The sequence below is a fragment of the Solea senegalensis genome, linkage group LG13 (assembly GCF_019176455.1).
Source record: "Solea senegalensis isolate Sse05_10M linkage group LG13, IFAPA_SoseM_1, whole genome shotgun sequence".
NCBI lineage: Eukaryota > Metazoa > Chordata > Actinopteri > Pleuronectiformes > Soleidae > Solea > Solea senegalensis.
The window spans coordinates 7077456-7090152 of NC_058033.1; the positions used below are offsets into that span (position 1 = coordinate 7077456).

Below are 12697 nucleotides of genomic sequence, written 5' to 3' on the forward strand. Positions count from 1 at the left end.
TACACCAAGCTCTCCATACCTGAAGCGCTTGAAACTGCCAAACAGACACTAACAGCATTGGCCACCCGTTTGAAGACATACACCAAGGAGGCAGAGGCCAGGAGAATAAACAAGCTGTTATTCACTGAACCAGCCAAGGTGTACTCTCAGTGGCAGGGAGGAAATTACAACAGGTCAGACCCACCAAGAGCTGAGGTGGAAGAATACTGGAAGGCCATATGGGAAAAAGAGGCATCACACAACTCAGATGCCCAATGGCTAGTGGACCTAAGAGCAGACCACAGTAACCTCCCAGAACAAGAACCAGTAACCATCTCAATGGCAGACATCCAAGAAAGAGTGTTAAAGATGAAGAGCTGGACAGCACCAGGCCCGATATAATCCATGCCCGATATGTGTGTGTAGGTTTTCTCCAGGTTCTCTGGTTTCCTCCCACATTTGGGGATCAGTCTAAATTAACCATAGGTGTGAGAGTGGATGGTTGTTTGTTTCTATATGTGCCCCTGTGATGGACTGGCGATCTGTCCAGGGTGTGACCCCGCCCATCACCCTATGTCAGCTGAGATTGGCACAGCACCCCCACAGTGACGTTCATGTGGAGGCATCACCAAGTAGACAAAACATTTTAACAGCAGAAGAAGTCGTCGCCATCCGAGCCCGACGGACCTTTCAGCTGTGAACCGTCGAACCAGACGTGTCCGAGGGAGCTGTAGCATTGTTCTCTTCTTCTTTGGTAAGAATGCGTCCTACTCCCTGTGTCCAGACTTTTATTGCCACCCGATGGTGAAGTGATATAATACAGGACCCTGACACGCGAGTATACCAGGGCCAGGGTGAGGAGCTCAGACATCCGGGAGAGGCTCAGAATAGAACCAGTGCTCCTCCATGTTGAGAGGAGCCAACTGAGGTGGATGTCCTTCTGGAATGACACGCTGGAGGGATTAAATCTGGGATCCCCCCCAGAGGAACTGGTAGAAGTGGCTCGGGAGAGGGCGGTCTGCCTTGCTAAGGCTGCTTACCCCGCAACCGGATAAGTTGAAGACAACGTAACAGAACGGAACAAGAGATGTTTGTCTGTTCATCGCATAAATGTCTTTGACAGTCCTCAAACTTGGCAGGTGACCGACGGGGGACACCAGTGCGTGCGGTGCGGACTTTGGATGACAACAGGTGAGCTTTTGAGATTGAGTCAGATTGACCAGTGGGTTGGCGGACGATCGCCACATATTCTTCCCATTTAAAGCCACAGAACCTTTTGTTTCACGGAGGACAATGTCTTCTTATATTTGTGCAGTACGTCATGGCCCCACCTTCACCTTGCAGCACTGCTCGTGAAGAGGCAGAGTTTTTTGTTCGAGAAATAAACGAACCCGTTTGTCCAGGTTGCTGGACAAACTGGTTCTGGTGTTCAGGTATTTTAGAGGACACTGAGAAATGACATCGTCTCAGTGAAGACGAGAGACTGTGAGAGCTCGGAGGACTGAGCGGCGCTGCCTCATCACACAGAGGTAAGACGCTATACTGATCAGAATAGTGAAATAAGACGACAAAATGACTCGTCTGGTTTCTTTACAGAGTCGTCCAATATTATTTTTTAATTTATTTCAAAACACAGAACTTTTCACTCACAAAAACATAATTACAAGCATACGAATGGTATATATTTTGTGTGATTTCATATATAAAAGGTTTATGGTAGATAAAAGTCGGTGGATAAGAACAGCCCTTGATGTGAAAGACTTTATTAAAATAGTTTATTCTGATTTGTATGACTTTATCTTATCCTTGAGTCCGATTCTGATGTGGAGATTGTGGTTGTGTAAACTTGTGAGTGTTTTGAAACAGAAAGCAAAAGATAAAAATAAAACGGGTGCGGTGATGATTCAGTACCACATGTCACGGTTCTTTACCGTAATAATCCGTCCTTTGTTCTGATGGGCGTGAATCACAGTTCATACAGTCAGTGGAAATACTTGAGTACAATACTTGCACACAAAGATGATTTTGTTCATGGGGCGGTTTCCTAAAACGAACGTTCTCTCTGTGTGTATTTTTAATATAATGCTGTTATATATATGTTGTTGTTGTTAAAAGGCTTTTTAAACTGACTGTGTTGTATTATATCTAATTTAGCACATTTTTATTTCTACAGCAATTGGAACAAAATGACTCAAAGACAATTTAAATGAATCTGCAACGAGCAACAGAAGCAAATAAAGTACACACGAAAATAAAAAAGTTCAAATTTAAGCATCATTTAACCTTACAAATAATAATAATAATAACAATGCAATAATGATCACAGATCTGATTATAAAAATGTAATATAATATCATATTCTTCAGACGCCATCATGTCCAACTCGATGATCATCAGGCAGCCTCAGCCTGTGATGGTGATCCAAGACTCTGATGAGTGGGGGTCTGGGATCTGTGACTGCTGCCAAGATGTGCCAGAGTGTAAGTGTGTGCTCTGTGTTTCTTGTGATTATCATCATTACTATTATTGTTTAGTAAGGGTTTTCAGTTTTGTTTCATGGGGTCATCAGCAAAAACGGATTCCAGCCACTTCACAAGAGGCAAATCTGTGCCAGGTGAAGTCTGACAGTGCGACTGCAAACTCGTGTCATTTCACTCTCCCACACCAAAGTCCACTGTGTCGCTGATCTAAATCGGCGTGAAGAAGCAAAGATGGAGGCAGCAGTGGATGAAAATCTCCTCTATGCTGTGATGGAAAACTGCTCATTTCCTCTATGGGATTTGGTGTCGGGGGGGAAAAGACCGTCCTTCAGATATTACCGGGCTGTGTGTTAAGTGGCAAGACAGATTTGTTTTTGCTGTTTTGCCGTTTTAACAGTTTTACAGTGTGTGTTCTATTACTTTTATTCGAACTGTGTTTTCCTTTCCGATGTCAAGGCTGTTGTGCTTTCTGGTGTTGTCCCTGCTTTGCCTGCAAAGTCACCGACACCTATGGAGAAGCTCTATGCCTTCCCCTGCTGGACATTTTCGGTATGGTACCGCCTGCCACCTTGGCCATGAGGGTGGCCATGCGTCACCGTTATGGCATCGCCGTAAGAACCCTTCTCTTTTTTACTTTTCACTCGCTCTTTGGCAGAAATACTTGTATAAACAAATAACTTGTCAAATATTGTAATCACATTAGTGAAGTTACACAAAATACTGTCACAAATAATTTTTTTTTAAAAAGTCACAAAATGTGGCTTACGTGATGAAAACATTTGAATAAAAGCTGCAAAAAAGGCTAAAAAATGACTTGCCTGACTAAATAATGCGATAAAATGTTTCAAAGTTAAATATTTTAACACTGCAAGCAATTATTGATTTAACTGACGACACAAAACAATGTAGAAAAAGGAAAGAAAAATAATGATGTAATATTATTGTTTGTGATGTCATAAAACTACTTTACCTAAAAAAATTCAGAAAATGATACAAAATATGCTAAAATTTTGTAAAATATATGCTACAAAAAACATTAAAAAAAATCCATGCTTTCCCAAAGAACGTTAAAATGCTATTTTATAAGATGTAAAGAATTACGACTTTACCCCTCCAAAAAATGTCAACTATTGTGTATTTAACAGCAGAAGAAATTGTTGAAGAAATGTTGTACTACAAGAAAAACATAATTTAAAACAAATTACCTTTAATAATTAATTCACTCTCCCACGATTTACAATTCCAGCAATCATTTAGGGTTAGGGTGAGCAAATATGTTGAAAGAATTACTGAAATTCTTACTGAAAAATGAAGTTATGTTACTGTACTGACAACAAAGTATGATATTTTTTTACATCAGTGGCATGTTTTTCTAATATTACAGTAGTGTAATATTAGAAAAACATGCCGCTGATGTAAAAATTTTTTTACTAACAATTCCAACAATTATTTAGTGACACGAAAATGTTATAAATGTTGTATTATGGAAATATGTTGAAAGAATTACCAGGAAAAAATTATCAGGAAAAAATGTTCGCATTACAAACAATTATTGATCTTACTGAAAAATAAAATTATATTACGTTGTAAATTATTATGTTGTAAAGAAATTATGACTTTATCCAAAAAAAATTAAACATTTCAATAAATGTAATATTAGAAAAAAAAATCTTACTTTTCCAAAACATAATTATAAAAAGTTGTAATGTTACCAAATAAAAATTTACTAAAAATTATGTTACGGTACTGATGATATAAAAAAATACTTTTCCAAAAATGATTAATTCATTCATTCATTGACCACTCCTTTATTCTCCACATGAGGGTCATCATTTTCATTAAATCGTAATATTACATCAAACATGTATATGTATATTTTTTTACAGTATATATATGCAGTTGACAATCCCTTTAACGGATGGGACTCTGCTAACACTTGTCGTCCGCAGGGTAACCTTTGCACGGACTGCATCTACGCCAGCTTCTGCACCACCTGCACCTGGTGTCAGATGTCCAGAGAGATGAGGAGAAGAAACATCCAGGTCACTCTGGTCGGCGCCAAAAGAACATGATCAACGAACCACCGCACGCGTTCATTTTATGTCTTTTAAAATCTAAACTTCAAACATTTATTTAGAAAGGCTTTTAAAAAAAAACCTGGCAGCACTGTGACACTTTCCTTCTGTACATTTTCCTCATTATATTGTATGTTTTATGATCATTCGATGTTCAGTAAAAACACTGTGGCTACATTGTCGGTGTTGTAAAGGGCTACATGAGTAGACAATCAATGTGATAGGGCTGTATCTGCTTCTTTTATAGCTGTGAAATACAATAAAATGACTGATGTCAAGTGTCAAAGATATAAATATGACTTGTGCCCCACTGTAAAAAGCAAGAAATTGGACAAAGTTGGAACAAATATGTTTTTTTAATATGAGCAGAGACTAAAATCCACCATAACCCACAGGCAAAAACAGTTTTTTCTATAGATGTCATAAGAGTTTTTTGTGTGTGTGAAGTTTAATGACCTATCATTATTGTCATGCATTCGAAATACACATATGTCCATTTTGAATCCACGTTTGTACATTGTATGAGTTGTTATTGTTTTCTGACGTGCACAAAAATTTGCAGAAACATTTAAGTGCACTGCAGTTAGCCAATGACGTGATGTCACACATCCAGCGATCAAGTGTGTCAGACGCTGTGCGAACAGGCGAAGACGACGGTGCGAACAGAGTGAGTGTATGGAACACAAGCCGTCCACGAGAGGGAGCCAAGACTTAAAAATCCTGAATTCTTTTTAATTATTTTTTGAAATTCCAGGTTCTGATGAAACAGAGAAGAAATACTCGATCTTTAAATGTAGGTGTGATGATGGTCATTTTATAAGGTCAATGTTCAGCATAATCAATTTAAAGCTCAGTGAAACATTTATGCCAAGAACGAGTAAAGCCATCAGGTGTCGGAGCAGGTAGCTCAGTGGACAACAACACCGCTGTGAAGTTTGCAAGTTGTAGGTTCAGTTCTTGTGAGGACCAGGATCTTCTTAAAGTTCAACATCCAAAGTGAAGATTGAAAAGAGACCAACAGTCTCAAGTGCACCAGGATGGCTTTGTTCAGTCCACAAGGTGGCATGTTCGGTTCCATGACTGTGCTCTTATCTGCAGTCTGCAAGGCATTGTACTCGACCATCCTCACAGTTGAGGAACTGAGTCTGACACCTCGAGCACTTGAACAATCACATTGTGATGAGGTTGATTTGCTCCTTTAAGTGATTCTTCAAAAGAATTCTCAAAATTCTGACCTGGACGAGAAAGTTGAGTACACCAAGAAATTCAGAGCGTCATCGTCCGAACAAATGGCTCACACCATCAGGAGGAGTCTTGGATCGCTGAGGTTGTGAGTTCAAATCTTGCAATAACTGAACTTTGTACAGCTTTATAACGTCAGAAGAAAATAAGAATTTCAAAATACCAGCAAGTCTTATGGTGAACTGTTAGGGTGCAATGTTCAAAGTAAACAGTCAAAAGCTCTCAGAGAACCTCAAGAAGTGTAGGAGCAGGTCGCTCGTCGACTAAAACTATCCAAATATAAAAAAAAATGTCCTAGTACAGTATGTTGACAGTGTCATCGAGTGAAGATCGCACGTTTTTGAGATGAAAAGTGACATTTTTTGCACTTGATGTCCTGAGTGTAACAATTATTTGGACACAATAAAACTGTCCAAATATAAACTGTTTTTTAATAGCAACAATTTCAGCTGCCATTGTTCTTTTATTTGTCCAGCGAGGACATGAACGTTGATTAATTACAGGTGGAGCAGCTCCTGCACAAAGACACACTGATTTAAAAGCCTTTGTGTACTTTCCGTGACTTGGTACATTCCAATCCTCCCCTCTGAGTCGATCTATTTGGAATGTTCCACTTCCTTTGTCGGAGGCGGAGCTTCTTCTACGCAGAGACAGAAACGGGAGGAGGACGAGAAACATCGCGGACAACCGTGTGGACAAACATGTGGTAAATGCTGCTCACTTAGATTCTCTGTTGACGCTCTGTTCACACCTGCTGTTCACACCCGACCTGAGCGATCTGAACACAGGTGTTCAGATTACACCTGCTACTGCTAACGTGACGTCACTGCTCCGCAGCAAACACACATGTTGACAGTGTTGTCAATGCGATAGCATGTCGAAAAACTGTCCAAATATGAACTTTCCTAGTATAGTATGTCATCAAAAACGTTAACATATAAATTGCCCACATATGTCAAAGAATGTCCTCAACAAAAACTGTCAATATATCATTCTAACTGTTCAGAATGAGTATCTAGTCTGGCCAGTAGCAGGTTAGCTGCTGCCAATGTGACGTCACTGCTCCACAGCAAACACACGAACGTGTGTTTTCAAAAAAGTTGACTTAGTGTCAAATATATTATTATTTATTGTATGTCATACTGTCAACATCTGTCCAAAATGTCCTCGTATATTATGTCAACAAAAAGTTAAAATATAAACTGTCTAAAAGTGTCCAAATATAGTATGTCAACAAAAAATGTCACTGGACCATTAAAATGGTTAAGAATGAGTATCTAGTCTGACCAGTAGGGGGCAGGTTAAGTAAAATAAAAACTGTTCAGGAGCAGTGGTTTAGTAGACTTTTCAAAATAAAAGTGTCCATGTTGATATGGATCAATATATAGTTGACAATAAAAAGGTTTTCATGTGTTTTCCTCACATTTCTTCACCCATTTACTGCAGTGAGCACATTTGAACACTTTAAAGTGGACACTGCTTTCTCTCATCATGTCCTCTGACTGAAGACCTGCAAACAGCTGCCGTTAAAGGCACAGTTCATGTGTTTTCAAGCATGGTTGAATGAGGTCATTATCATCAGAATTTAGGGCAATAAGAAAAAAGACAAAAGAAGCCATGACTTTACAGTGAAGAGTAAAAAGAGGCTAGCTGTCACTAAATACATCGTAATCCTCTGTTAAATATTGAGATTTTAGAAATGTTTTCAGGATTTTTAAAGTCTTTGTAACTGATCTACAGCTTTGTTTGGAGCAGGGCTGAGCTGCCGGACCAGGAGCCAGGAGCCAGGGCCAGGACCAGGACCAGGAGGAGCTGGAGGAGGACGAGGAGCAGCGGGGACAGGTGTGTGGTAGCTGCTGCTTAAAAATGATCCGCACATGCATTAGATGTTCTGTTGACGCTCTGTTCACACCTGCTGTTAACATCTGACCTGAGGGATCCCATCACAGGTGTTCAGATTACACCTGCTAATGCTAATGCTAATGTGACGTCACTGCTCCACACACACCTTTCACTTCATTTCTCTTCACATACAAATGATGTTGTTTTCTGTTTGTTACAGAAAAACAAAGAATCCAGGAAATGTTAATGTTTATATTTTCTCCATTTAATCGAGTATTTGTTTGGGCCAGAAAATGTTTGAAAAATGTTGATCAGTGTTTTTCAAACCTGGAAATGATGATTCTCAAATGTATTTTTTTTTTTATCCACAAACCAAAAATGATTCAGTTTTAATTATTTCTTTGTTATTATAATAATAATATGCCCATATATCACAGCGCTTTGGTCCATATCAATACCATATATATGTCTTTCCTTTTGCACAACTGCAGAGGCCATTAAGTCTCTTCTCTAGTCAAATTAACAGACTCTTTTTTCATACTTATTTCGTAGCACATGTGGATATGAAAGCTCTTTATTTTGCAAAATAAAGAAGCAGGAAAAACAAAATTGCTGTAGGGGGCACTAGTCGCCTTTTCACTCTACTATTGTAGTCATTAATCATGTCGGCACATCACACCGTCTCTCAACAAACTAGGGCCGAAACAATTGTTTTTTTAAAGAATTAAATCAAGCTTCTTAAATGGCAACATTTTCTGTTTTCTTTGAAATCATTCAAACTCAATCATTTTTACTTTGAGGACAAAACAAGACATTTGACAACATCATCATTTCCACCTTTTAAAAAGCCTCATCAACATTTTAGCACATTTTCTGGAGCAAACCATCACTCTTTCACCTGTGATTTCATCCCCTCACACTGACTTTAACAGCACTTGTCAACAGAGTCTCTGTTTAATGTGTTCACATCATTTTTACATTGTTAACAAGTGAAAACTGTGGACGAGTCAAAGTGAAAACATTCAATCAATAAATACACCATTAAATAATGACTCACATGTGTCTCACATTCATTCATTCAAATTGGAATTAAATACAGAAATGTCTTCTTGTTAAATGTGTCATTCATTCATTCACATACTCAATTCAATTGATGTAAAAAAAAAAACACAGAATTACTTAAAGACTATTTAATGAATTATTTCATGATTTACTGCAACACAGGACCATGAAATAATTCATTAAATAGTGAAGCAGTTAGGTATGTTTTTTTTACATCAAATGAATTTGGTATTTGAATGAATGAATGACACATTTAATAATGAGACATTTGTGTATTTAATTCCAATGTGAATGAATGAATGTGAGACACATGTGAGTCATTATTTAATGGTGTATTTATTGATTGAATGTTGTGACTTTGACTCGTCCACAGTTTTCACTTGTTAACAATGTAAAAATGATGTGAACACATTAAACCCACAGAAGTCTCATTCATGTGCTCATCATATTTAAGCAGCAGTTACTGGACACCTGGACCCAACTGTGTGGTCAACAGTCCAGGGAGTGAACCCCGGTCATTTTTTTTTGTCTTTTTATGGCTTTTTTTTTTGGCCAAAAATGTGAAATAAAATGTTATAACCCCCTGCTGTCATCTGTGCGGGGGGCCGGGGGAGCACAGCCCAGCCCCAGCCCCCCACCACCACAATGGCAGTGAGAGCGCGCAGTTTGGCCCCGGCGCCGGGGCCAAGTGTTCGGAGCGTGCTGGATTTGAACCAGCCACAGCCGGACTGGCACAACCTTGCGGTTGCGAACCAACCCACCACACCACGAACCCTTCTGCGATTTGGGATGGAGCTCCGGGCATTTTTGAGTCTTCACTTTGGCTGTGGAACCTTAAACCTTGACGTATAAAGGAATAGAACCGTCAATGTCAGAACTGAAAGGCTGCGCTCTAACCAGCTGAGCTAACTGTCCACTCTCTTCCTCACGTTTTCTCACACCTATTCACTCTCTGTGTTGAATATTGGGCTTAAAAAGTTGCTTCCTGTAAGATTTGAACCTCTGACCTCAGGAACTCCAGTCTTTGTTTGAACCATGTGAGCTATTTGTCCTCACACACTTCTTCTTTCACATTGGACGACTTTCAATAACAGATGAGCACAAACATGACTTCAAAAAAACCTCCGACTGATGAAGTATTTAAGGATACATGTCCTCCTTAATGGGCCAAACACTTGGTGTAGTGGTTAGTGCTCTTGCCTTTGAAACAGGAAGACCTGGGTTCGAGACCCATTTGGAACAAGTGTCTTTCTGGAGTTTTTCATGTTCTCCCCCTGTGTGTGTGGCTTTTCTCCAGGTTCTCTGGCTTCCTCCCACAGTCCATTAATCATCTATCGCTTTGTCCTCCACTGGAGGGTGGAGTGGGGTCTTGTGCCAAGCTCAGCTGTCATAGGGTGATAGGCGGGGTTCACTCTGGACTGTTCCCCAGTCCATTCAAAACATGCAAGACAGTGATGAGGTAAATGTCCACTGAAACAGTCACTTGATGTAAGATTCGAACCCCTGACCATAGGAACGCCAGTCCAAGTCTGAACCTTGTGAGCTATTTGTCTTTGCACACTTTTTCACACAATTTGGAAGTTTTTCAATAAGAGAACCCATGACTTCAAAGAAAGCTAAGACTGATGAAATATTTAAGAACGTCCGTCCCTCTTCATGGGCAACATGGTTGGTCTAGTAGTTAGTGCTCTCGCCTTTGAAACAAGAAGACATGGGTTCGAGACCCATTTGGAACAAGGGTCTTTGTGGAGTTTTTCATGTTCTCCCCGTGTGTGCGTGGCTTTTCTCTGGGTTCTCTGGCTTCCTCCCACAGTCCATTAATCATCTATCGCTTTGTCCTCCACTGGAGGGTGGAGTGGGGTCCTGTGCCAAGCTCAGCTGTCATAGGGTGATAGGCGGGGTTCACTCTGAACTGTTCCCCAGTCCATTCAAAACATGCAAGACAGTGAAGATTTAAATGTCCACTGAAACAGTCACTTGATGTAAGATTCGAACCCCTGACCATAGGAACGCCAGTCCATGTCTGAACCATGTGAGCTATCTGTCTTTGCATACTTTTTCATACAATTTGGAAGTCTTTCAATAAGAGAACCCATGACTTCAAAAAAAGCTAAGACTGATGAAATATTTAAGAACGTCCGTCCCTCTTCATGGTCAACATGGTTGGTCTAGTGGTTAGTGCTCTCGCCTTTGAAACAAGAAGACATGGGTTCGAGACCGATTTGGAACAACTGTCTTTCTGGAGTTTTTCATGTTCTCCCCCTGTGTGCGTGGCTTTTCTCTGGGTTCTCTGGCTTCCTCCCACAGTCCATTAATCATCTATCGCTTTGTCCTCCACTGGAGGGTGGAGTGGGATCCTGTGCCAAGCTCAGCTGTCATAGGGTGATAGGCGGGGTTCACTCTGGACTGTTCCCCAGTCCATTCAAAACATGCAACACATTGATTAGTTAAATGTCCACTGAAACAGTCACTTGATGTAAGATTCGAACCCCTGACCATAGGAACGCCAGTCCATGTGTGAACCATGTGAGCTATTTGTCTTTGCGTAATTTTTCGCACAATTTGGAAGTATTTCAATAATAGAACCCATGACTTCAAAAACAGGTAAGACTGATGAAATATTTAAGAACATTTGTCCCTCGTCAAGGGCAACATGGTTGGTGTAGTGGTTAGTGCTCTTGACTTTGAAACAAGACGACCAGGGTTCGAGAGCCATTTGGAACAAGGATCTTTGTGGAGTTTTTCATGTTCTCCCAGTGTTTGTGTGTGTGTCTTTTCTCCGAGTTCTCTGGCTTCCTCCCACAGTCCGAGATCATGCAATATGGTCATTAGGTTAATTGGTCACTCTAAACTGTCTGTGGTCTGTGAAGTCATGGGAAATCTACTGTTCAAACACTTGTAAAGTTGTGACAGTGAATGTGTTGAAAGGTTAATTGTCTCTAAAACTCCATGCACAAAGACTCTTGTTCTAAGGGGGGCTTGAACCCGGATCCTCTCGCTGCAAAGGTAAGAGGACTAACCACTACACCAACCACGTTGTTCGTCCTATGGGACAGACGTTCTTAAATATTTCACCAGTCTTACGTTTTTTTGACGTCATAGGTTCTATTATTGAAAGACTTCCAAATTATATAAGAAAGCGTACAATGACAAATAGCTCACATGTTTCACACATGGCGTTCCTATGGGGTTCATGTTCCTATGGTCAAGAGATCGAATCTTACATGAAGTGAATGTTTAGGTGGATATTTAGCTCTTAAATGCATTGCATGTTTTGAATGGACTGGCGAACAGTCCAGGGTGAACTCCGCCTATTATCCTATGACAGCTGAACTTAGCACAGGACCCTCCAGTGGATGACAAAGTTGTAGATGATTAATGGACTGTGGGAGGAAGCCAGAGAACCCAGAGAAAATCCACATACACTGGGAGAACATGAAAAACTCCAGAAAGACCCTTGTTCTAACTGGGTCTCGAACCCAGGTGTTCTTGTTTCAAAGTCAAGAGCACTAACCACTACACCAACCACGTTGCCCATGATGAGGGACAAATGTTCTTAAATATTTCATCATTCTTACCTTTTTTTGAAGTCATGGGTTCTATTATTGAAAGACTTCCAAATTGTGCGAAAAATTACGCAAAGACAAATAGCTCACATGGTTCAGACATGGACTGGCGTTTCTATGGTCAGGGGTTCGAATCTTACATCAAGTGACTGTTTAAGTGGACATTTACCTCATCACTGTCCTGCATGTTTTGAATGGACTGGGGAACAGTCCAGAGTGAACCCCGCCTATCACCCTATGACAGCTGAGCTTGGCACAGGACCCCACTCCACCCTCCAGTGGAGGACAAAGCGATAGATGATTAATGGACTGTGGGATGAAGCCAGAGAACCCAGAGAAAATTCACATACACTGGGAGAACATGAAAAACTGCAGAAAGACCCTTGTTCTAAGTGGGTCTCGAACCCAGGTCTTCTTGTTCTAAAGTCAAGAGCACTAACCACTACACCAA

General features: G+C 40.3%; 1 protein-coding gene across 1 annotated transcript; it reads left to right on the forward strand.

Annotated features, from left to right (window-relative positions):
* Positions 1-1328: 1328 nt before the first annotated feature.
* Positions 1329-5041, forward strand: ponzr2 (plac8 onzin related protein 2). Its single transcript, XM_044041407.1, has 4 exons — positions 1329-1508; positions 2346-2459; positions 2916-3070; positions 4409-5041. The coding sequence occupies exons 2-4, from the start codon at positions 2354-2356 to the stop codon at positions 4529-4531; spliced, it is 384 nt and encodes a 127-aa protein (XP_043897342.1). The 5' UTR covers positions 1329-1508; positions 2346-2353; the 3' UTR covers positions 4532-5041.
* The last annotated feature ends 7656 nt before the right edge of the window (positions 5042-12697 follow it).